The sequence below is a fragment of the Megalops cyprinoides genome, chromosome 21 (genome assembly GCF_013368585.1).
Source record: "Megalops cyprinoides isolate fMegCyp1 chromosome 21, fMegCyp1.pri, whole genome shotgun sequence".
Lineage (NCBI taxonomy): Eukaryota > Metazoa > Chordata > Actinopteri > Elopiformes > Megalopidae > Megalops > Megalops cyprinoides.
In genome coordinates, this window is record NC_050603.1 from 17,701,946 (window position 1) to 17,726,920 (window position 24,975).

General features: G+C 42.3%; 2 protein-coding genes and 1 non-coding gene across 4 annotated transcripts; 2 read left to right on the forward strand and 1 right to left on the reverse strand.

Moving 5' to 3' along the window:
• Positions 1-2,366: 2,366 nt before the first annotated feature.
• LOC118768938 (ATPase inhibitor B, mitochondrial-like) lies at positions 2,367-5,958 on the forward strand. The gene is made up of 3 exons (XM_036515916.1): positions 2,367-2,478; positions 3,410-3,522; positions 5,670-5,958. Exons 1-3 carry the CDS (start codon positions 2,410-2,412, stop codon positions 5,809-5,811), a joined length of 324 nt encoding a protein of 107 aa, XP_036371809.1. The 5' UTR covers positions 2,367-2,409; the 3' UTR covers positions 5,812-5,958.
• A 960-nt stretch (positions 5,959-6,918) lies between these two features.
• On the reverse strand, positions 6,919-6,990 carry trnaw-cca. Its single transcript has one exon. It is a non-coding gene; the product is annotated as a tRNA-Trp (tRNA).
• A 1,806-nt stretch (positions 6,991-8,796) lies between these two features.
• On the forward strand, positions 8,797-18,097 carry LOC118768842 (heterogeneous nuclear ribonucleoprotein R). 2 transcript variants are annotated; one of them, XM_036515795.1, is made up of 11 exons: positions 8,797-8,957; positions 12,068-12,298; positions 12,791-12,909; positions 13,089-13,196; positions 13,480-13,593; positions 14,516-14,692; positions 14,912-15,047; positions 16,213-16,418; positions 16,902-17,051; positions 17,140-17,261; positions 17,379-18,097. In XM_036515795.1, exons 2-11 carry the CDS (start codon positions 12,094-12,096, stop codon positions 17,983-17,985), a joined length of 1,944 nt encoding a protein of 647 aa, XP_036371688.1. In that variant the 5' UTR covers positions 8,797-8,957; positions 12,068-12,093; the 3' UTR covers positions 17,986-18,097. The 2 variants fall into 2 exon arrangements, with proteins under 2 accessions (XP_036371688.1, XP_036371687.1); XM_036515794.1 differs by having other exon boundaries at positions 12,087-12,298.
• The last annotated feature ends 6,878 nt before the right edge of the window (positions 18,098-24,975 follow it).

Genomic DNA, 24,975 nt, shown 5'->3' on the forward strand with positions numbered 1-24,975 from the left:
GACTACATGTGTATGTGCGGTCGGTGATCTGGCCATGTAATAAAGACTGGTGTCAAAGGAGGCCAAAAAAAGGACATCTGTGTCCCTGCAATCATAATTGTTTGCAATTGTCTGTCATAAAATAAAGCAGGTCCCCAGGCCTCGTTTGGCACAATGGAAGATTCTGCTTCTTCATTATTTCTAAACAGAATGCGAGCTGATGTGGAATGACAGGAAACGCATGCCTTTCTAAGTGTGCTTTGTACTGAGAAAATGAAGGTTTTAATCAGCGTCACCTTTCATTGTATAACGGAATTATGCACAATTGCTTTGTCGTAATGCAGTTGCTCTGTGCAGTTCTCCCACAGGGCATTCTTAGCAAGGAGCAATGTGGGAAAACAAACTGTTAAATTTCCTTAGTTACTGCTGCTTTTTTGTTGCCGTTTCATATATTTTTGATTGTATTTGTAATACAGAGGAATTAAGCTGCAGGAAGCAATAACCCTCTGTGCCATTAATTCAGCAGAGAGCACTGGCTCATGCAAGCACAAGCAATAAAGTCATGACGTATGAATTGCATCGGAGTATTGCTCCCAGAGTCTCGTTATAAAACACAAGGGATGAATAGTGCAGGACCCAGATGTGGCTCTGAACTGAGAGAGAACGACACTCAAGATGAAGAACAGTACTTTAACCCACGAGTGACCCAGTAACTCAGAGACAGAGCTGTGCGCAGGGTGAACGTCTGTCGCTGTTCTCCTGTTGCAGACCAAATTGACTTGTCAGTGTCTTCCTCAGTTATGTTGAATATATGAATGTCTATTTCCCCCTGCAGTACTGGCCAACTGTTAATACTCCTGATGTGTTAGTCCTACATTTGTTCTAAACTAGCAAACCCATCATTAGCTTGACATCTTGTCCTACACAAGCAGAACTGGCAGTCCAAGACAGATGTCAACTTGAATCTGCAAAGTACTGTTGCTTCTTCAGAATTGCCTCTTTTAAAGTCCTGTAGCATTTTTAATGTAAATTGCACTGTTATTTACACCAAAATGATTGATGATTACACAATTCACAACATAAAGGACTATTTAAGCGGTGGCCTGACACATTAGCAGTCAGAAACACAATGGTTTGTGGACAAGAGTGGGATGATTGACTCGGCTGGTTTGTCCGATAGCGGAAAGAGTTGGTGTAGGTAAACTGGCATGACATTTACGCCCTTCAAAGGGAGTGAAATGACTCAAAACTGGGTCTCTTTATCAGTCTGCTTTATATATACAATTACCTAGTATTTACATAGTTTGTTTTTCTTTTAGACAGAATTCCTGATATTACATAGTTTATTTGGGATTTGGGGAATGGAAAGTGATATTTTTGGCACAGAGGAGGCTCAAAGAGATAATAGACTTAAGGGGGTGCATATAGTATGCTATCACCTGCAGCTACACGCACTTTAAAATTAAGAGAAGCAGCAAACACATAGAACAGGTTACTTTAGGATGTGTGGCATTTTGTCTGTGTAGAGCATTTAAAACACAATTCTGTCTATTGGCATATCCATCACAAGCATACATTTATGAGGAAAAAAACTTTTTTTCCACCCGAGGTCTACAATTCGCAATTAATTGCCAGTTTTCTGAAGATAAATTATGAAGTCGCAGACAGAAAAAAAACACTTTACTGTTGAAATCAAATAACTTAGTTCATTGAAAATCCTGCATTGGTGTTTAGCTGCAAGTCTGACATTCCTCGGATTTGTGTATCGAGACAGTTTTGCTGTAAAATATCCATGTTTTTACTGTCGTTTAATTATAGTGCTTTATTGGATGGCTAATATCGACGTCAACAATGTAAAGGAGACTAATTAAAACTTTTCAGCAGGGAAAGAGTATAGCTGTGCATAGCCCCAGAAACGATAAAAAGCAGTGAATCTGCGCGGTGCCAGCTCAGCCTCGTGAAACAAAAACGGTGCGCATATTCTGCACATATAAACTAATTGGTCTTTATCTTGCGCGGATCGTCTCGATGAGAGCAGCTCGCCGACAATGTAGAGTAATCCACATAAATTCAAATCCATTGACTCTTCAGAGCGTCAGTGAATCTGCGCAGTGCCGCAGACTTCCCAATGTTTGCCAGGGGCGGCCGACAATAAAGTTGCGCGGGATTAAAATCATTTTAGAATTTTTGTGAACGATTACATTGTTGTCCACCATGCTTTCACCATGAGATTTAACATCAATTGAAAAGTGCACTGGGGTGTATGCCAGTCGACTAAATCAATCTTCGGTGGTAAAATTCAGAATTATGCCTTACAGAGTTCTATTGTGAACTCCGGTGTAATGCATTGGTTGGCCCATACTTCCGTATATTGATATGCACAAGGGCACACTGACTTGACTGGTGATCTTTCCTGAGCTTCGAACAGTTATGGCTCGTTTGCTAAGATCAAACTTGAGGGGATTCCTGATTAACCAGATCAGGATGTCGTCTGACCAGGTAACAGAGCTAGTTATGTTTACTGACATATAGAAAGCCTTATTTGCATGTAGGGCTTAGTTTGTAAAATACTGTTTTTTGGTAAAGTAGCTAAATATGACGCAATGTTGATTGGTAGCAGATCGAGTTGCAGCTCGTATAGCTAAGCTAGGCCTTGTCAGCAGTTGGAGTTGATACAACAATAGTGTTATTTTGTAGGCGTCAGGGCGAAGTGAGTGATATAACTATCTCACCCAGATTTAAATGTTTTTGGTTGTTTTCTGATAAATTAAGGATACGTTACAAGACTGTGCCACCAAACTAGCTAGCAGCTTTGCTAGGTAGTTAGCAAGCTAACCGCCTACCTGCAAATTTACCTAGCTAGCCAGCCATCAGTTGGCAGACACAAAAAAGCAAGCTAACTACTTTGGTGGGTACAATTTATCCTAATCAAAGGTTGCCAGATGTTCTTATGTCTAATTCTAATTGGGTTCTTAAATTCACCCATGATAGTGGTAAGTTCCGTCATGTACATACAGTTTAAAGGACAGGGATGTTAGAGAAACATTGAGAAATACACAGAGCAATAAATTCTTGTAGGTTAACCTGCTGTTGGCATGATAAAGTTTTAGTTATGCGAAAAAAATATATTATTGTTTGTATAGCTATAGGTAAGTAGAGGAGTATACTGAGCAGCAAACCCAACCCTCTCTTATACAGCAAAATATAGTGCAATTTGTGTTTTTATTCATAAAAACAGTACGTTTTCGTTGTAAAAATGCATATCTCTGCATACCATAATCATTCCATTTACTGTGACTGCTGCAAGTCAAATGAACTCTTTGGAGACAATGTAATGTTCTATAACTGAGTAACAGAATATTCTCTGCAGCGTGACAGGAGTTTGGCACATAAATTGACCTGAGATTTTCTCTCTCGGCCCCTGGCGTAGCTAGGTGAGCTGGGCAAAGGAGCTGGAAAGGGAGGAGGAGGTGGAGGGGCAGTTCGTGAGGCTGGAGGGGCCTTTGGCAAGAAGCAGGCGGCAGAGGAAGAGAGATATTTCAAGTAAGTTGAATCCCAGCCCCCCCACCCCCCCCCCCCTTTTTTTCTCTCTATGTTAGTTAGAAAGTAGGCATCCGTGCAACTGGGACAGCTGATTTTCGGAGCAAGTGTGCAGAATAATGAGAATAGGATAATGACTCCCCCACACTTCCTTCTGAACCAGCCATTTAGATGGAAAAAAGAACTATTTTGACAAGAACAGCTAAATGATGTTAAGATGTTTTGCAGAATTCAGTGTGTGGGCGTCCTTTAGTGGGCACTTTGGTGGCAGTAGGCGTACCACGTGCCGCTACATGCTTATCAGCCGCAAGCTTGACACCTTTGAGGCATAACTCTATTATTATACCTCAGTTTAGCATTTTGCTCTCCCACAGTGCATTTGTAAACACCCATGGATGTCAATCGTTATGTTCCCATTTTAATGATTTGCGTAAACTCTTCTTATGAATCGGTGAAGGAAAACAATGTGATGTGCTCAATTGGAACAGGTGTAGATTGAATCTATTTCTTAGAGGTTGGGTTTACCACAATTTATTGTCTGGCTGAGTGGTTAAGGGGGTTTCTCACACACACACACACACACACACACACACACACACACACACAACCAAATACAAATACATACACTGCTACTCAGCCATGCTCTACACTCTGCAAGTTTTATCAGCTGTCTGGCCGCTAATAAACATCTGGTCTGTTTGACTGGAGCATTAGCCAGTCTAACCTGCCTGCCAATGAAACACTATAACACAAGACCTAAATGTGTAAAAGACTTACTTACTACCTATGACTGCATTACAATGGGGAGGGCAGGGCACGTGTGCAGTGCTCCAAAGTTGAAGTGATTTCACCACACAAAACTAGAGAGCAGTATCAGTGTTCCTTAACAAGCTGGGGGGTCCAAAGAGCTCAAAGCTAAATTCAGGACGTCCGTGCCATTCACCCATTTTCAATTTGCACTGTCAGTGGTTTGACCCAGGCAGCACTTCCTGTGTGTACGTATTACATCCTATGCCTTTGCAGCAGAGCGCCACATCAGCCCCCTCTTCCTTGGCAGTGTTATAGTACTTCATTATTGTGGTACTTGAGTGCTGCACTGGCTGTATGGTAAACGTATTTCAGTGTGAATCAATCCCCTTGTTCATGGCATCTGAAAGAAAATCAGAATCCGTATCAGACTTTATTGGCCAGGCATGGTTCTACACATACAAGGTATTTGACTCTTAAAAACATACAGGATAAAATACGCTGTAAGCCCTATCTGGTGTAAAAGTGTTGTGTGTCCAGCCTGCTCCTGTTGCCACCATTCCATCATTGACTTCACTATTCTCTCCCCCGTGACCATTGTCACTGTTATATTTAAACCTTGGATTTTAGATTATTTTATTATGTCACGTGTTTATTGCATTATTGCATTTTCTGTACTGAAAATATGTGCCTTGTGTCTGGAACAAATCGTTTTTCCTCTGAAATCTTTCTTATTTGAAGAATGCAGCATTCAAGTTTTGTATTCACAGGGAAATATACATTTAAGACATATTTCCTGTGAATGGAGAGGGTTTCTTGTTGTAATGTCTAGTCAAGGAGAGAATATATTAGTAATGTACTGTTCTTCTTTTATTTATCTGGAGATTAGCTTGATCAAATAAAATTGTTTGCTAGGAAGTTAGCTATGGACATAGTCTGCCGCATAACAGTAAAAACAAGTAATGGCCTTGTTTCCCCCAGAGGCAGCAGTGTTTGAGTCTGTCCTATGAAAGTTTCATGACTTTTGTGGTGCTGCTAATTCTTTGAACGCTGCCTTAGAGAATAAGTGAGCTGAATGCTTTTCATGTTTACCTGCCTTCACACTCTAATCACAGTACAAACGTAAACTAGCCAGTGATTCCTACTATGATAAATTTAGTTGATGATAAACTGGGTGAAGCAGTACAAATCACTTCAAGGAGTGGCTGATGGGAGATTATGTATGTTGCGTTTTAAATATTCCCCACATTCTCCTCTTTACTGTATGCCTGGACTTCAAGTCCCATCAGCCCCTCTGGAAAATGTTACACGACCTCAGTGTTGAGGTGTTGGAGCCCCAGGGCATTTCCTTACCCCGTCCTGTAGCGTCCCCTCAGAGTACCCTCCTCTGTTGCCCCCTGCAGGCAAAAGGAGCAGGAGCAGCTGGCTGCGTTGAGACGACACCACGAGGAGGAGATCGAACACCACAAGAAGGAAATCGAGCGCCTGCAGCGGGAAATCGATCGCCACAAAGGCAAGATCAGGAAGCTGAAGCATGACGACTAAGGTCCGGCTAGGCTATTGCGTATGGGCGTCTGCGCCACACCTCATCCATCGCCTGCACCGCTGCCCTGCGCGGCTTTGTTGTGTAGTTATTGTACGCGATAAAATGAATAAAACACTCAATAAAGTGCACACACTTTTTCCAAAGCCTGAAAATTTCCCCTTTTTGTCTGGAATGATTTTATGTATCATCTGTGATGATGTTTTTTTTGTAACACTGAAGAAATCAACTAACCTTGTTGTGTGGCAAAATAAATGTTTGGCTCAAGTTGGTGAATCATCATTAGCATAACTGCTCCATCCACTCTGGGTTTCTTGAATCCCCACTCTTCCATCATTAATGACTGATCAGAAGAACATGCAAGATTATCTATTTAAATAATTTGATTGGCTGTGATGGTACTGAAGATTCTACCAAAGATATTCATACGGTAAGAACTGAAACATCACAATCTTACAATGACTAGAAATGCAAGTTTTACAAGTCTGAGTTAAAACTTTGAATATGCTTTCAAAGCCTTTTATAAGCTATTGATGTGAAGTCTGTGATACCCCTCTGAAAGATTCACACTTGTACATACAATGTTGTTACGCAAGTCTGACAAGACTTAAGTATGAATTGTCATACTCCGGGGTTACTCAAGATATTGCTACAGATATATTTGGGATAATTTGTCTATGAAAAATATGTTAGATTCTTGAAGATGTCAAAATAAGGCATAAATGGTAGGTGTGGAAAGAACACGTTTCTTATGGTTTAAATCCTACAATAGTTCTCAGGTACAGTATTTTACCATCAAAAGAAAAAATTTATTTATTACATGAATTTATTGAAAGACAGTGAAGACATTTCTGATAATACTGACTTGCTGATCTGTCTACCAATATTTATTCAGCGACTGTATTTCTAAATATGTTTGAAAGTACGTACTGGAAAAGAAGGTGTCTGCATTTTAAGTCGTGTAGGCTGCTTCGATGAAGATGTCACCTGACTTAAGCCCAGATACTGTATCACAAATCCGATAACCACATCAATATCAAAGGGCTGTAACAACGTGTCCATCTTACCGGAGGTGAATTTCCCTAACATATTAAACGCGTGAAAATGATTGACCCCGACGTGATTTGAACACGCAGCCTTCTGATCTGGAGTCAGACGCGCTACCGTTGCGCCACGAGGTCCTTGCGATGCCAGCTCTTTCCTTTCAAATTTGCAACTACAACTATGTAGCTGTTGGGCATTTCATGATTATAGCAAATAGTGAGAGAGACCAATGACGTTTATAGTATATCTACACTTAGAAAAAAACATAGCTAAACATTTTCGGGGCGACGAACGTGACGACTGCCACAACTCCATATGAGTTAACGGTGCCATCTCTCCGTCTACGCCACAGGAGGGCAGAGGCACTTCCGCTGAATTAAAGGCGCTCCACATGCTGATAATGGTATGTGGCTGTAAATGCTAAACCAGGGAAAGTAATAATAATAATGGTAATAAATCATATAGTAACCATATTAAACATAAGAATTCATGTCAATACAGGCATAAAGATAAGACCCTGAGGGTTCTGTCATGCTCTAACAACAGTCATATTTACGAGCTGCAGGCATAGCTGTTAATTGTACCAAGATAATTTTACCTAGTAAATTTACCCTTGATCAACAACGCTGATACTTCATCAGATTTTTATGATGTTATTAAGAAATATGCATTAGTAATAATATGCATGTCTGTAACAACAGCAAGATATCAGTTGCCAGTACGCAAACCATGCAATTGGTTGTAGATGAATGTAAATTTTTGCTGGAAATATAATATAGGATGCTGTGGCAGTTATTTTTGTTTCTGATTTATTCTTCGATGAGACATTATTTTATTCATTTGTTCATTGGAAATGTGCACTGCCCATATACTCCAGCATTTTAACTTTCTGTAATAATTCGAAATAGCCACTAGATGACAGAATTTCGCAATATCTTTGACAATAGTGCTTTCAGAATTAAGGGTCCAACATGTAATCACGTAAGTACACGTTTATGTGGCTGTATGAAGCAGTAAATTCGAATTAGGATACATGGTACCGACATAAATGTTTGTAAGGAGTCAGACCTCATGGTCATTGTCGTTACGTCCGTGGGACACCTCAAAATGTGGTGTTTTCCTGATTCTTTGTAAGTCTATGAGAGAACTTGACATCTTATGTACAGGATGTTATGATGAATATTTAAATCTGTGCCATAGAATGTATTATGATGGATATCACATTTTATAGTCGAGTGGATATATGGATTTAGAAAAATCACATTGCTGTTGCCTGTTTAAGCATCAAATACAAACAAATACAGTCAAAACCTGCCATGAGTTGGACAGAGGCCAGTGATATTATTAAAAGCTAAATTATTTGCAACTGTCAGGTCGGTATCAGATATTCTGGGGTAATGAGAAGAGGGTAAGGCATTTATACATTACTGAAAAAATCAAATGTTAACAGTTTAGGAATAAGCATAGGAGAGAGCACATTTGAACGACAAGAATGGGGCCATAGCCCACAAAAGTGAGCCTGTTTTATAATGTGGAATTGGTTCGATGCTGAATGTCATACCATAGACAGAAGAGTGGGTAGCTGGTCTATTAAGATGATTGAAGAGGAAATTATCAACAATTAAAGAGCTAGATTAAACAAGAGTGTAACACACAGGGAGCATGTGGGTCACCAGGGATGGTATGCAAGCTATATCTATAGCTATATGTTAGGACTTTTCCAACAGGTCAGCAAATAGTGTGAGTATTTCCTGCCTTTGACCGCGAAGTCTTGTGCACTCCCTGTCCTAGTCCCAATCATTTAGTGTTAAATTTTAATTTTGATCCAAGATCGGCCGCGGAAGGCAGAAAATGCACGTACCTCTTGGGATTCACACTCCAGCACGCTAGGTGGCGGTAGTGAACCCGAAGTTCCCTCAAATACCATCTAACAACAAGAGGAAGACAAAGTGTTGTGGGCGCGCGCCGGGACGGTGCCGAACGTTCCGTGGGCAGATCTGCACAAACACTCCCACTAGTCACAATAAGCACGTTGGATTGCTTGCTGTCGCATCTTCTGCCCACACAACAACCGCGGCAGAGAATATTTTGTTGGAAAGGAGTGGTAAGTTTTCCACAGTTCAGTTGTTTTGCCCCGTTAGCTGAATGACTTGTTTGGTCTTAGAAAGCGGGTGTCTTTTGCTAGGCCGTAACGATTATGAGATCGCCAAGTTAGCCAGGTACAGCTAATTGCACGTCGATTTTTAGCTCGGTAGCTGACTTTAGCTATCTGGATTGTCCATACAGCCCGGTGCAAATGCATTATGTACTTAACTAGCTAGGTGGTACTCTCGGCGGACGTTCGCAGTTCAAGGCCCGGTGGTTGCGCTTTGTGAATAATGTAGCTTGTTACAGTTAGGCCAAGGGAGTGGACCATCTTTTTCACGCACCCAGCTAGCTAATCAACCTGACTGCTTAATGGATTAGGTAGCTAGCCAACAGGTTTTTCTAATCGGTGAGATAACAGTGAACCACAGAATCGCATCTAATTCGTATGTTTGTTTTGCTTAAATTTGACACATGAGCGCGGGCAAGGGCGAGTTCAGGTATTATTAGCAGTCGCCAGTCAGGTGTACTTTAAGTAGTTTTTTTTCGATCGTTAAAATCGAGTGAAAGGGGCGTGAGTAGTCGTGAATTACGCCAAAAACCGGTCTGACTGTAACAGGAGTTCTCTGCACGACCATGTTGAAGAGGTCCCGTCGGGAGGCAACAACTGGCTTGCTACCACATGACAAAAATTCTAAACACACCCCTGCCAGGTTCCATAGCGCAAAACGCAACCTCGTTAATTCTGATGCCGGAGACTAACCATCAAGACCAAGGGACTTTACCTAACTAACTAGCTAGCCAGACAGCTTTAAATCGTCTGCATCGTGGTTTTGAGCAGCTACTTAGCGGTCACTGGTGAGTAAGTGCTCACAGCCCTGGTTCCGCTAACTTCATAGTTATTCAGCGACTGTATTTCTAAATATGTTTGAAAGTACACACTGGAAAAGCTCTTCATAGTTCTTACTAGACCCCTGAGATCCCTCATGTTGCCGTTCTTAAAAAGTCCACGAAGCTATCCCTTGTCTTCTGCAGAGCTTTCATATGAGTTCTCACCGTGGTCTGTATTTGTAAAGGCGCGTTTTCTCCACATGACAAGAACACACCAGTTCCTGGGTATAAAAATGATTCGGTGGGTCTACCTCAATGCCCAGTTTTACCCAGAACGAGTCCTGGAATTCTCCAGCACAGAGACAAACCACGATTTCCATCATGCCGGAGCAGAAAATGTCATCTCTTCAAAAGTTGCACCCAGGCAACCACCTAGGACGGCAATATTTTTGAATAGGCCTCTAGTGGTAGCTATATCCCGACTCCAGGGACCCCGCGATTGTTTTAGCATCATCAAAACTGCCTTTATGAGTATAGCTTTCATTTTGACAATATTGTACTGTGAAATACATCAGGGTTATGCGTAGTAAATTCTTTTCTCCAGAGATGAAGAGTTGCACTGACTTCATGATTTGTTCGGCCACTGAAGACATGCTTTTGCTGCAGTTTATAGTTCTCATGGCGATAGCACATTAAATATGGTAATGTCACTCTGCCGGGACGCCAGAATCCTTTTTCTGGCAGCAGACGTTTGCATTAAAACTAGTTTACAACCTGCAAGTGAAAGCCAATTCAGATAGCTTGGAGTTGGTTTAATGTCTGTGCAAAGGCTGTCACAGTGTCCATGTTCAGCACTGTGGTTGTGCAGCCAGTTTTGTGTCTTGATATTTAATATCCCCACAATGCCATGCGAAATTCCTGTTCTGAGCAAAAGTAATTGAATAAAATAAATAACAGATTGAGTAAAATGATTTTTCTGCAGCTGTACATTTAACTACCTTTCTTACATCTATATAATGCTAAGAGTTTTATGTAGGAGAAGTTGGTCAGTTTTGACCAAGGTTCGCATATTTTTCCTTTGAAATGCTTCAGAAGTTGCCTGAAAGTTTTCATCTGTATGTTTCTGCTCACTACAGATGTAATATTGCCATTGCTTTTTGCCTTCTTTGAGGTAAATGTTCAGTCTCTGCTGCTCAGTTACAGTTGGAAGCCAGGCTTCCCTATAAATCTTGTACATGTTGGGGTCTCGGTTGCTGATATCTGTGTAGAAAGAGAAATCCAGAACAATAAGCTTGTGGTGTAACAGAAGTGCGCCACTGTTGTGAATTTAACATTTAATTATGATGGATATGAGTATACTTTTTAGTTTCAGTGAGCAATAGTGCACAAAACTAAAGTTTAAAGTTTAGAACTAAATTTAATAGGCATATGCAGCAGGTGCTGAATTTTAACAGTACTTTGGGAGAAACGGCTTAGTCCTTTTCCATAGTTCTCTAAAATAGCATAAATTGTCAGGTGAAATAGAGGGATGTTTATTTTGACCATATGCGATTGTTTTTAGGTTTTGAGGATTTAAATATGTGCATTACTGTAAATTATTTGATTTCTTCATATTAAACATTAAATGCTGAAATATGCTGGATTGTAATTAGTCTTCAGATTTCTTAGTGTCAAAATGTTACCTGTTTCCTGTCCCAAGGTGTTTGCAATCCACAAAACTGCAGACTGCATCAGTGCCTCTATCTTGTGTTTCTGTTTCAGTGATGGACTGTGTATATCATTGTCTGTTTGCACAAATGAGATAAGGACTTGTTGTTTTAAGAATTGTTTTGTGAAGGTTTTGTGGTTTTACCTAGATTAGCAAAAGAACAATTTCAGAAGGCAGGTGTCTCCCTGTTTGTGGTAGATATAATGAAATGAAGTTAAATATCAGCATTGAACTGATCTTGTTTAAGAAAAAAGAACAAAAAGAAATATTTTTTAAAAAAAGTATGGGTGCACTTGACCCTCCTGGAGACATTACTTGGGTTTAAAGGTATATGATTACGTTATGTGACATCTTAAAAAGTTGAACAGACTTGAAAGAATTCAGTTTGAAAAACTTCATATGTTGTAGTTTATACGTTCATAGCGAGAGTGTTAAGACTTGTCCAAACACGGTACTTTTATTTGAAAGAATATGCACTAACAAGTGGAAAAAAAGATTTACGATTATTATTAATATCATTATCATTACTGTTATTTACAGATGGTGTTAATCAAGCCTGTGGCATTGTCTGCACGTTTTGCCCTGAACAGCACCTCCCTGCCTTTTCAGCTGCAGAATGGCTGCCGAGGTGAACGGCAGCTCCGCGCCGGTGAAGGAGGAGATGGGTGAGGAGGTGAAGGAGGAGGAGGTGAGCGAAGAGATGAAGAGCGAAGAGGAGCCCATGGACATTGGCGTCGCACACACGGAGAACTACCAGACGCTCATCGACGCCGGGCTCTCTCAGAAAGTGGCCGAAAGGCTGGATAACATATTTCAGACAGGTACTGCTGCACACCTGGCTCCTGTTCTTTCTTTCTTTTTTTTAATTTTGATGTATTTTTTATTTACCATGTAAATTTTTTCACCAAAGGAATGCACGTTTGTTCATATCTTCAGGAAGTTGTAGCAAGATACCCAATCTTAGCTTTGGTCCATTTGAAAATTCACTTTAAAATAATGCATAACGAAATGCCCCTGTGATATTGGCCCTCAAGAGCTCTGAACGTTGAGGGATACGTTTGCTAACATTAGAGATTTGCCCTGACTCTATCAAGTTTTGAAACTGCAGAAGCCCTGACAAAAACAGTCCCAATATATGACGTAAGTGTACTTGGAGAGTGCAGTTTAACTGACAGTTTATTGCAAAACAGCAGCATTGGGTTGATGATCGTGAAAGATGGTTTGTATGGAAGTTGAACATACACAGTAGGGTAGCGGTTAGGCAGTCAACCTGGTTCCTGGCGTGTGCTCACCACTGCCTGTCTGGCCCCCAGGGCTGGTGGCGTACGCCGACCTCGACGAGCGGGCGATCGATGCCCTGCGGGAGTTCAACGAGGACGGGGCGCTCTCCGTGCTGCAGCAGTTCAAGGAGAGCGACCTGTCCCACGTGCAGGTGAGGCCCCCTTCCAGACGGGATCAATGTAGCACTTGGCCCTCGCGGGGTCGGAACCTCTGACCCCTGTGCCATCTGTCCGTTTGCCTGGTTGTCCGAGTTGCATCCTGGTAGTAAATAGTTTATTCTGGTTGTGTTGTGCATCGGAGACGCTAGCTGACGGTGTCTCTTGTTAACAGAACAAAAGTGCATTCCTGTGTGGCGTCATGAAGACCTACAGACAGAGAGAAAAACAGGGAAACAAAGTGCAGGAATCCACCAAGGGCCCCGACGAGTCCAAGATAAAGGTGAGCTGCGGTGTCGCAGGCTGCAACACAGCGGTTTCCACAGCTGTCATAAAAAGGCGACACAGATTGATGCCTTTAGTGCAGTGACCTCTCCCATTGCTTTTCCGATTTTCACTCGGCTCTCAGTCGGAGAGACAGGCCGGGGCCGTCTGTTATACGCTCAGACAGGTTAGCAGGGTGCACTGGTGAGCTGCCAGGCGGGTTATCACAGCTGTCTGTCAGAGAGGTGTTTGGCGTGAGTGTGTTCCTCTGGAGTCGTGATTCAGTCTCTGTGTTCCCGCAGGCCCTCTTGGAGAGAACTGGGTACACCCTGGATGTCACCACAGGACAGAGGAAGTATGGAGGACCCCCACCAGAGGCAGTGTTTTCAGGGTCACAGCCCGGAGTCGGAACGGAGGCAAGGCCGATTGAACTGTCCGTCCCCGTGCTGTGGAGAATCCTGCTCACAGTGATGGCAGTAATCAGATAGCTCACAGTGGACATACTCATAACTGTCCAAACGTGGCGGGAGGAATGGCTCCCCCAGTTTGTCTGTCTTGTTGTTTGGGGCTGCATGTTGTTTTACGTATTTGGTGGCACTGTAGCAATGTATAGCCTGTACCAGCAGGCATGTATTTTAATAAGGCTTTAATGACCTGTTAATCAGCCCAATTAACCGGATAAAACTTTAGCTACAGATTTTTCGATTGCAATCGGGTTTACTTGACACATTAAGTGTTATAACTCTGCCGCTGGCATAACGTTGAACACCCTGGTAAAGCCTCTTGTTTCTGTTCATTTATAACCACACCCCTACTCCGCAGGTCAGGTAATCCAATATAAAACTAACTAAATAATTAAAGATGATTTGTCTTCATAAAAAGAATGATAAAAAGATTTTCTTTTTAATCAACTCACGGCCTGAGTCTTTAACCACAGACTGATTGCACTAATGTTAATAGATACATACTGTAGGTATTGACAGCCAGCCAACAGTGAGGCAGTAGTACATTTCCAACCACTGTGTATGTAAACCATTTGGTGCTAATGATTGTATGACTCTTAAATTGTTTTTACTCTAAAGAATTTTTAAACCAGTGTCAGTTGAAAAACACAGATGGCCACACTCCTTAAATAATGAGCTTGTAGCTTAATCTGTCGGCTTTTTCTCGGTTCAGTGTTCACTGAACCGTCTATACGTTTAATATTAATAGAGTTTAATATTAACTGATACAGTTCTGTCTTCCCATCATGTTAACCAGTGCTTTCTCTTTGTGTAATAGGCCCTGAACCAGTCCCTTGCACATGTAAAATAGGCCCTCATTCTGTCTGCTGTGCAGGTTTTCGTGGGGAAGATCCCAAGAGACCTGTACGAAGACGAGCTGGTCCCCCTGTTTGAAAAGGCAGGCCCCATCTGGGACCTGCGGCTGATGATGGACCCTCTGTCGGGGCAGAACCGAGGCTACGCCTTCATCACCTTCTGCACCAAAGAGGCAGCACAGGAGGCTGTCAAACTGGTGAGACATGCCCACCTCTGAGAGGTGCTGTCCACCACACAATCTCACGAACATTAGGTCAAATCACCTTCTAAACACAGTTCATCTCATTCATCTGGAATAGTCTAGTGTCAGAAATATCATCCTTCACATTGAGGAAGTGAAGACATTTCTCCACCGTTAGTAGCTTGTCTGTTCATGGAGCTAAATGTCCTTTCTCTGTCACCTGTCTGCCCTCAGTGTGATAACTATGAAATCCGGCCGGGTAAATACCTGGGGGTCTGTGTCTCCGTCGCAAACAATCGCCTGTTTGTTGGGTCGATTCCAAAGAACAAGACCAGGGAAAGCATATTGGAGGACTTCAGCAAAGTGACAGGTGAGAGAAAGCTGTTTCAGCATCCTGTTTCAGCATCTCCGCTGGACAGCTAGAGATTAAAAAGGTGTTACAAACATTATTTTTCAAGAAAATTTACAAGAAAATTGATTTTTAAATGTCTTTTATTTAGTGCAGGAAAGACAGTCGTTATTAGTCTGCTGTGTTACTTTACCTACGTCTTAAACATTGATGATTTTTAGTTGTCAGAATCTAAGAGGATTGAACGCGAGCAGAGCTTTGATTTGCACGTAATTGGACACAAGCACCCAACTTCTGCTACAATGCTGACATTTTTTATCAAGTTACAGCACAATAAGTACAGTACAGACAGAATTACTGTCTAAAAGTTGTCCAAGAGGATTTAGTTCTTATAAGCCGTTATTTCTTGGAATTGCAAATAACAAAAAAAGAATGTTCTTTGAACGCTAAAACAAGTTTTAAGTGTTTTTAAGTGAGCAATATTCTTGGCTAAATTCTGCAAACTTGGGAAAGTTGTTTAAAAGTAGAGTATTTTTATTTTTATACAATCTTTTATTTAATAAAATAATTAAAGCGAGTCATTTCATTTGAATGCAAATTGCTGGTGGTGCCAGTCATTTCCTGTCGCTGCAAGGTCCCATTCACCGTATGCTAATGACATGGATAGTGATGTCTGGGCTGTAGAGCTCAGCCTGCAGTCAGAGAGAACTTTTACTGACTGAGCCACTCTGCTGCTAGGGGAGCAGCATTCTGATTATACTGAAATCTTTTATTGTGTTAAGTGCCGCTGCAATGAAAAACTGAAGTACATTATGCATAACAATACAGTAGCTGTAGAGCTAGCTAGTTTTGTATACCATTAAATTCCGAGAACATATTGTTAAAAAGACTGTGCCGTTAATCAAATTAGTGGATTGTGCTTAATTGGGATTTCAGTAAATGACTGTTCTTTTTCCACAGCTAATTGCTAATTTTGTTTTTAAAAAATGCATGAGTCAGCTTAGTTTCATGGTGGCCAGACAGACCACCAAAGGGCCCTGAGCTAGCAGGTTCAGTCTTGGTGCAGTCAGTGACAGCACCACCTTCACCCAAGGAAATTCGTCTGTGTTAGGACCCAAGCGGTCACGCGAAAATGTGAAAGTCCTGGCCTTTGGACTCAAGTCTGGTCTGTGTGTGCTTCTTCCAGAGGGCCTCATGGAGGTCATCCTGTACCACCAACCGGACGACAAGAAGAAGAACCGCGGCTTCTGCTTCCTGGAGTATGAGGACCACAAGTCGGCCGCGCAGGCCCGGCGCCGACTCATGAGCGGCAAGGTCAAGGTGTGGGGGAACCCGGTCACGGTGGAGTGGGCCGACCCGGTCGAGGAGCCGGACCCAGAGGTCATGGCAAAGGTTGGTTGCTGTGCTGCTGTGGTTCTCTCCACAGTCGAGCCACAGTCAGGCCTGGGTGGCTGGGTTTGTTGTGTGGTGGCAATCAGTGTTGTAAACTCTCAAAGCATCCATGAGTTGGTTGCCAAATGTTTACTGTCTTATGCATTTTTTACTATGTTGTGTATATTACTGGATATCTCATTCATTGTCAGTATTATGTTGTAACAAGACTTAAGTTTTGATTTCAAAAACAAATGTCTTTTCATCTTTTGATACTGAATCATTTGGCCGCAGTTCACGCCTAGTATTTTATGACTGTTATTCTCATGAACTATTGCAGAGCAAACCTAAGGATGTATTGTTCTTTAATTTCGAGAAATCTGTTGGCTGTGCCTTGTGCTTTTCAGGACTTAAATTAGATAACAATAAATGAAAGTGTTTTCCCTGCATGTCAGCGAGTGGAAAGGGATTCTGGGAGTGATGCTCTGTCCTCCGCTCCCCCAGGTGAAGGTGCTGTTTGTGAGGAAGCTGGCCACGGCCGTCACGGAGGAGCTCCTGGAGAAGACCTTCTCTCAGTTCGGGAAGCTGGAGCGGGTGAAGAAGCTGAAAGACTACGCCTTCGTTCACTTCCAGGACAGAGACGCGGCCGTCAAGGTGAGCGCGCCCCGCCGTTTTCACCCCTCCCCTGGCACCGCGCCGCTCCCGCGTGCCGGGCGGAACGTTAACCCTGTGCACCTTGCAGGCGATGGAGGAGATGAACGGGAAGGAGCTGGAGGGGGAGCAGATTGAGATCGTTCTGGCGAAGCCCCCGGATAAGAAGAGGAAGGACCGGCAGGCGGCCCGGCAGACGTCCAGAAGCGCAGGGTGAGAGGCCGCACAGCACGGCATTCCGGGCCACAGAATCGGTCCATATCAACGCAAGCCTTGTGTTTTGCCTGGGCGCCATAATTTATACTTTTCTCTCCCTTCTTCCCTGTGTAGGTATGATGATTATTATTACTACCCTCCACCACACATGCCACCACCCATGAGGGGCCGGGGCCGTGGGGGCAGGGGGGGCTACGCCTACCCGCCAGATTACTACAGCCACGAGGACTACTACGACGACTACTACGGCTACGACTACCACGACTACCGAGGCGGCTACGAAGACCCCTACTACGGCTACGACGACGGCTACCCTCCGCGAGGGCGCGGAGGCCGGGTGGGCAGGGGCGGCCCCCCTCCCCCCCGGGCCCGGGGCCCCCCTCCCCCCCGCGGGAGAGGGGGCTACCCCCAGAGGGGGGTGCCCCTGGGCGCGCCGAGGGGCGGGCGAGGGGGCCGGGGAGGCCTGTCCCAGCAGCCGAGGGGCCGAGGCGCCCGGGGGGCCAGAGGGAACCGCGGGGGGAACGTGGGCGGGAAGAGGAAGGCCGACGTGTACAACCAGCCGGACACCAAGCGCCGCCAGACCAGCAGCCAGCAGAACTGGGGGTCCCAGCCCATCGCCCAGCAGCCCCTGCAGCAAGGTGCCGACTATTCCGGTAACTATGGCTACAGTAATGACAACCTGGAGTTTTCTCAGGATTCTTATGGGCAACAGTGGAAGTAGATTCCAGTGAGGCTATTGGGCAAAGAAATAAATGAATAAATAAAAACAAGGAAATTGACAGCAACCTTTGATTGGCTTTTTATCTTTCATGCTTCACCTCTAAAATGAAATATTGGGGGGGGGGGGGGGGGGGGGGGACACCACAAGAGAATTGGCTAAACATCGTCCACGTTGAAGTTTCGATTGGCTGGAGATATGTATTGGGCTGAAGATGAGTGTGTAACCGCTATCCTGAATTGTTTATCATTATGGTTACTTTGGACAATTTTGGGCTTTATGCACATGAATCCAATTTTATTCATTATTTTTTTCTTTTGTTTGAGGTTTTTTCTCCTTTCTTGCTTTAATTCAGCATTATAATATTTTACGGTGGACCCTTATTTTCAAAAGTTTGAGAAGACATTGAAATCATGAGTGTCCTGCTGGAAGCAAATGGGTTTTCTTCCCCTGGACTTTTCCCTTTCAGGTGTCTGTCTAATAGAGCGGCATAGGGTTTTGCTCTTACATTAAAGGCCCAAAGCAAGAGCCTTATTTTCAGTTGTTTTGCAGAGAGATGGGGAAAATAATCCACAGAAAAGAGGAACGTTTTCCATTTTTGTATTGAGAAATAACGTGTACGCATTTTGTAGAAGTAGACTGTTGGTTTTCTTTTTAAATGTCTTTACAACTTCAGACATTTTTTCTCTTTTAAGAATTTGGTTTGGCTTCAGAGTCACTGCCGCTTTGTTCTCTGATGTTTGTATTTAAAAACCTTTGATTGTTACATTTCAATAAAACCCAACTGAATACCATTTGGTTATCAGCTATCTCAAATTCAGTTGTCAGAATATTTGATCCAATTGTGACTTTTCTGAGGAGTGTCTAGAAAAGGAAAACTTGCATAATGTGAGTGATCCTATTCCAATTCTCTTGGAAAAAAAGAAATTGAAGACTGTTCTAATCTCAGTTTTCAATACAGATATCTATAACAGCCTGTGAATTTCATGAAATAATAATCGATTTAAAAACATAACCACAGGTTCATCGCTTGAAATCATCTAAACGAGACCATGAAAAGTGATGTTGAATATTCAGCATTGTTGTGAATCAGACAGGATTTTAACCCTTTGCTCTCCAGCATTTACCACGCACTTTATTTGATATTTGTGTCATTTTGGAACATCCGGATTTTCATGAAAAATCATGTTCTCCAGAGTGGCACCTGCGGAATACTTTATGCTATCAGCACCTTAAATCCAAATGGCTACAGAGTGCTTGAAATCGACTCATTCCTGTGGAGGACCAAAGTGCTGTGCTGTCTATATTCCTGAAGTAAGACCAAATCTCTAAAGAAGGAAGTATGAGGACTCAGTTTGTGATGTAGGGCTGGCTGTACAAAGCTTTACTGCCCTGCGGCACATGTCCACCGGAGTTATTTGCAACTCATCTTCAGACATCAGCAGAAAATATTTCGTATAACCAAAGTGGAATGCGTAGTGAACAAAATCCTGTCCCAGAGATCATCAGATACTGAGAAGGGTTAAACTTCTTTTCTTTTGACTGAGTAGTCTTTGGTTCTGTTTAAGATCTGTCCTTTTATTCCGACTCAACCAGGTGGCGGCGCGCGAGAGTGGCAGTGCTAGCATGAAGGGCACACCTCAGCTGTGTTCTTCTCAAAGGGTGAGCTGGTTTGAATGGAATACTCTCTCTGTCAGGCCCACACCGACACTTACTTACTTTCACTACGGTTGCACCAGGACCTTGCAACCTTAGTTGCAGTTTGTTGTTTTGCCGTTTTGGACAAATTTGAATGAAGTGAGTTTGACAGGTAAAGTCACTTCTCATGGGGAAATTTTTTGCACAATCTGAAGAAGTGAGACGAGTATCAGTTTCATCAAATCGCTTGCCATTGACACACCAAACTATTGAACTAATAAATAAATAGATAAAAAAAAAAAGATTTCAATTACAAGGCTTTTACAAAATGGAATTCCTCAACCAATTCAATACACGCCTTTAAAATGATTAGTTTGGACAAAGGATTGCTTAGGGGCCTTTGTTCTCTATTACAGAAAGGTTGTTGGACTTCTTTCCACTGTGGCCCTTCAACCTAGAAAGTCCCTGTTAGCCTTAAGCTTGGGTGCTGTGGAGGAAGATACCAGCTCATCATCTCTGGTAGCACAGGGCCCAGTGCTTCTGCTGCTTTGCCTTAATGGTTACTGTATTGCTGTTCATCCTTTACCCACAATTCCAACATGCTGATGCTCTGGCCCGTTTCCCTTTACTGTCAAAGCATAAATATCGAGCATTTGAAGAAAAGGGGTACAGCGACAGTTGTACTTTTCCTGGATTGGTCCAGAGTTCAGATATCCATTTCCTGATGTAAAGAACCATATAATTACAATCATTGTTATTTACCCTGGAAGAGGATGTCTGATACGAAAATGAATTTCGACAGAGAATTGGACGCATGACTACAAAGACACAGACTAATCTCCAGGGTCCTGCATTCAAGTGGCAACCCCTGATCTCGAGGGGCTGTTGTCAGTCATTTTCTGCTTTGCTGATTGGCCGATCTGCTATTTGGGAATAAAAAGGATTTCCCCAACTTGCAAAGACTGTTTCTGCTGCATTCAGTTTCTGATGCAGTTGGTCCTCGAACATCAGCATCTGCAACCTGGAAAGACTACCCAATTTTCCTCTTCATCTCCAGGCACTTTATTGGCTACCAAGTCTCAAGAGCTTATGCACAATTAGGACTAATTAGAGCCACCTTTCTCTAAATGACCAAATGTTTCTGAATTGGGTATTTTTTTTATTAAAATATGAAATAAAAGCATGAGGTGCATAGCTTTATAGGTACTTATGTTGTATGTGCACATGAGAGATACAGCCTTGTGTCTCACTTAATTTGTAGCTTTCACAGTTGTTTAGAAATTGGTCTCCATTTCAAGTTTCAGTGGTTAACCAAAATCCTCTCACGTTTTTATCTGGCATCGTTTGAACTGAAAGTGGAGAACACAGATACACATTTACAACATTCACTGCTATATTAATTTGCCTTTTGCCTAAAATCAATTTTGGTGGTGGTGGTGAGGGGGGGGGTTCTGGGGGGGGCACAGAACAGAGGTGATTTTATGTAGGATCAAATATAAATTGGAGGAGGAGCACATCTCTTCTCCAATGTGTACTGCTGTGCTTGAAAAGCTAGCTAAAAATAAAGGCTGATTTTTCACAAAAGTTTGCACTGCCCATATCCAAAATTGTGTATATATAATACATATCATTCGCATAGTGCCTTTAACTGGAGACAGTTGTGTTCCAACTGTTGAAGGAGATCTGCAAGCGTCAAATGTCTGTGTGCATGTCATCACATGACATGAGCTTAAGAATCACACAGTGATGTTACAGCTGCAAAGCCTCTGAGCTGTTGACCATGTTCACCGAAGCTGACCTCAGAATGTGAAGTATTCCCACTGACACCAACACAAACCAGCTATGTGAAATGCAGTTTGCAAACAGGACAGGATGGCAAGAACAGGCTCTTTGAGAGGGCGTGTTTGGTTTGTACATTTATCCGTGTGTATGATTTAATTGCATACTTTATTTAAATGGGTAGCTTGGAGAGCCACTGCAAGAGAGCCCTGGCATTTATCTTTGAAAATAAGGCTTGGTAACAGTAGAGAATGTTAACAACAACCCTGGACTACAGTTTAACACAGTATCAGTTGGCCGTTGATAAACTGGCAAGATATATAGATTTTAAGAAGTGACAAAACATTTAAACGGAAAAGGCCAGTTAGGAATGAAAGCCATTTGTTAAACTTTTATATTCAGGATTGTAAAATTGAAAATGCTTTGACTTAATCTCTGTGGTTGATGGCTGGTAGCATTAGTGTGCCATGACTGTACTGTATATGACAGAGCACACACAGAATTGCAAGAATCCGTAGAAAACATTTTTAACAACTGATTTTTATTTGTTTGGATCAGAGAGTAATGATTTTAAATTCTCTGCAACAATAAGCCCTATTGTTTGTTTCCGGAGAACACTGCTCATTCAGCTGGAATCCACAACCAATTAATCATTTTGGTTGCTCTCCAGTCACTAGCATTTCAAGTGAAAACAATGCAGAAATCCTTCAACAAATCAGGTCAGTTTTCCATAGCTTGGAGTCGGTGTTTAATTGACATTTCAAAGTTACGCTTGCTTTTCAGACATTTTTTATGACGAGACATGAAGTAAACAAAGTGTTCAAAGCAGACTGTTTTTTTTTTTTTTTTTTTTTTCTTCACCCGTTGTTTTTTGTATTTTAACTCCTTGCCTTTGTCACCTGACTATCTATCAGGGGTGTGCGCTCTGGAGGGCCCTGACCCAGCCTTGTCACCATGTGGACATGCTAGGCGGGGCTCCTGCTGGAGGTGAACCTGAGGACTTCTGGGTAAGAATGTTATTTAAGATGTGTTTTGTTTTTCCTGATGTAGGGAAAAAAAACATCATTCTGTTAGTTTCTTTTGTTAACTGAGAGGAGCAATTCAGGGTGAGGGATTCTGGCACTTTGTACATTTTATCAAACAGGAGAGTGAGTTCCAGCACTGAAGTAAATTCTATAGGAGATTTTAAAAGCATATACAGTGCAGGACAGGACAGGGAATTCCATATATTCCATATGTATATGCCATGAGTAGTCTTTTATCTCACAGTACAGTCTCTGACAGTGTGACAAAATGCACATTCAGAATAACTTACACGTAACGACGCATTTAACGACCACATCGCTAATGGTATAGACAAGTACCACTAGATGGTAGAGCCCTTCTGCATTTCTGTGTGCATTCTGCATGCATTTTTCAGTGTGTGGTTGCAGAATAAGATGGTTAGGGTTACAGAGAAGGGTTTGAGTGTAGATGCAGTGTTGGGTGTTTTGTAGCCAGAAGGCCGGCAGTGTAGAGGGAGAGAGTAGAATTTCCATAAGCCGCTGGAGTCCCGCATTTGTTGTCAGCATTCTTCTGTTTTGTTTGATGTCGCAAATGCGCACCAAAGTGCCAGTGTTTTATGTCCTAAAAGCTACAGGCAAAGTAGTCAAATTGAACGAGAACTCTGAAGTATATCAGTGGTGACTCAGATGTCAAATTCTGTTTACTTAAACAATCATGAATAAAGTTTTTACCAAGTAAGCTTTGTCCTGGATCTTTTTCCCCACCCCAAAAGTCTTCTCATCACATTTCTCACACTGGCAGAACAAAGTGGTCATGTGCAAATTTTTTCTCTAACCGTTTCCACTCAGTCTAGTATTTGACCCAGCCATAGTAGATTGTGGTGTGTGTTGTATCCATGTTCCATAGATGAAAACACTTTGACAGATCATATTTGAATGACTTTACTGACAGGAAATATCTGAAAATGCACAAATCTGACACAATGCTGCTGTTGTAAAATATAAAATGGCGTGTAATACCTGGCTGTCATTATGAAAGGACAGTTGTTTGTGACTCGTTTCCAGTTTTGTGCATTCTGGTACATTTGTAGGTAAGGTTTCCAAATACATTTTAATGGGTAGGGCAGGGGTGCATGGATGTTTTACTTTTTAACACCAGTGAGGTGGGTTGGTGTCCAAGATTTGTGTGCTCAGAGGTTTTGTTTGCATCTCCAGTTTCTGTACAGAAAATATAATGTAGTGAAACCACACACAAGGTTCCAAATGTACCAATTAAAGATGCTAAAATTAAAGGAATGACAAGTGCTGTTGAATGAATGGCCATGTATACCCATTTAAACCTGCATTCACAGCCTGACACCACGTCTGTACCGCTAGGACTCTTGGATCAACAGGTTGGCTTCTACAAGAGGGGCGTTTGCCCTTTGACCTCTGTCTTTTGTAGAGGGTTAGATGTCATCTTTTGAAAATGCTTTGACACGTGGTCATTAGCTCTCTTACACTCTTCCACTTATACACCTGTGGAGAACTACTGTTTCAGGCCAGGTGAAGTTAAGGCTTCTAGAGAAACTGCATAAAATGTGTGAGTAAAATCAATGTCTTTTGAAAGTGCAGGCACTTGGCCATTAAAACTATGATGTTATTTGCAGTTGTCATCAAACAGGATATGTTTATGCTGTATTTGTGTTGCAACTGCATGATAGTGTTTTGAGGACTATTTGTCAACACATATTGGCTGTAATTGTAAATGTGATGCCCAACAAAAGCCAGCAAGTGACAAGATATCCATGAAATTGGTCTAGTTTATATGAGCACTAACTACACTGGTATGAGTCACATATTTGGGTGCAAATGGAGAGAGCACAAACCTTAAATCCTAACCTCTGTGTTCATCTCACAAGTGTGTCCATTTCTCCTGCAGTGTGGATGGGTGGGTGGATACTAGAGTTTACTAGTATACTGGATACAGAGTTTTGTCAGGTTGTGCATACCTCAAGCTTCCCAGTTGTCAGCCCTTGTGTGGGGATGTCACAGCGTGATTAGGGAAGACCACCAACAACCGATGCAGGACAGAGACTTATAGTCATACAAGGATCTGAGAAGGTTGGGAACTTTTTAATTGAATGGGAGCTACAATGAGCCCAGGTAATTATTGTTGTTAGTTGTGAAGTCTTTTGCACCCCAGTTCTTTCTCCTTTAAATCTCTGTGACAGGGTCAGAGGTGAGGCATAGGGTTGTACAATAAAATGAGGGATCAAAGGCAAGGTAATGCAAAAAGGACCATAGGACGTTTATTGTGACAGATATGCAGTGACCACAGCAATGGCACAAAAATTAAAAAAAAAAGCAGGTACAGGTGCACCACCACAGCTCAGCACAGTCTTGGGAGGGAGGGCATCTTCACTACTAAATGACAGAACAGACTACTAATTGTGACGCTTCCCTTTACTTGAGGTGCCAAGATCTATCTGTATTTGGAAGAGGAGGCACATGTGGGACAAATAAAATAACATAGTTGTATGGAAACGAATTTTTTTAAATGATTATGGCTTGAAAATATCTGCCAGCTTGT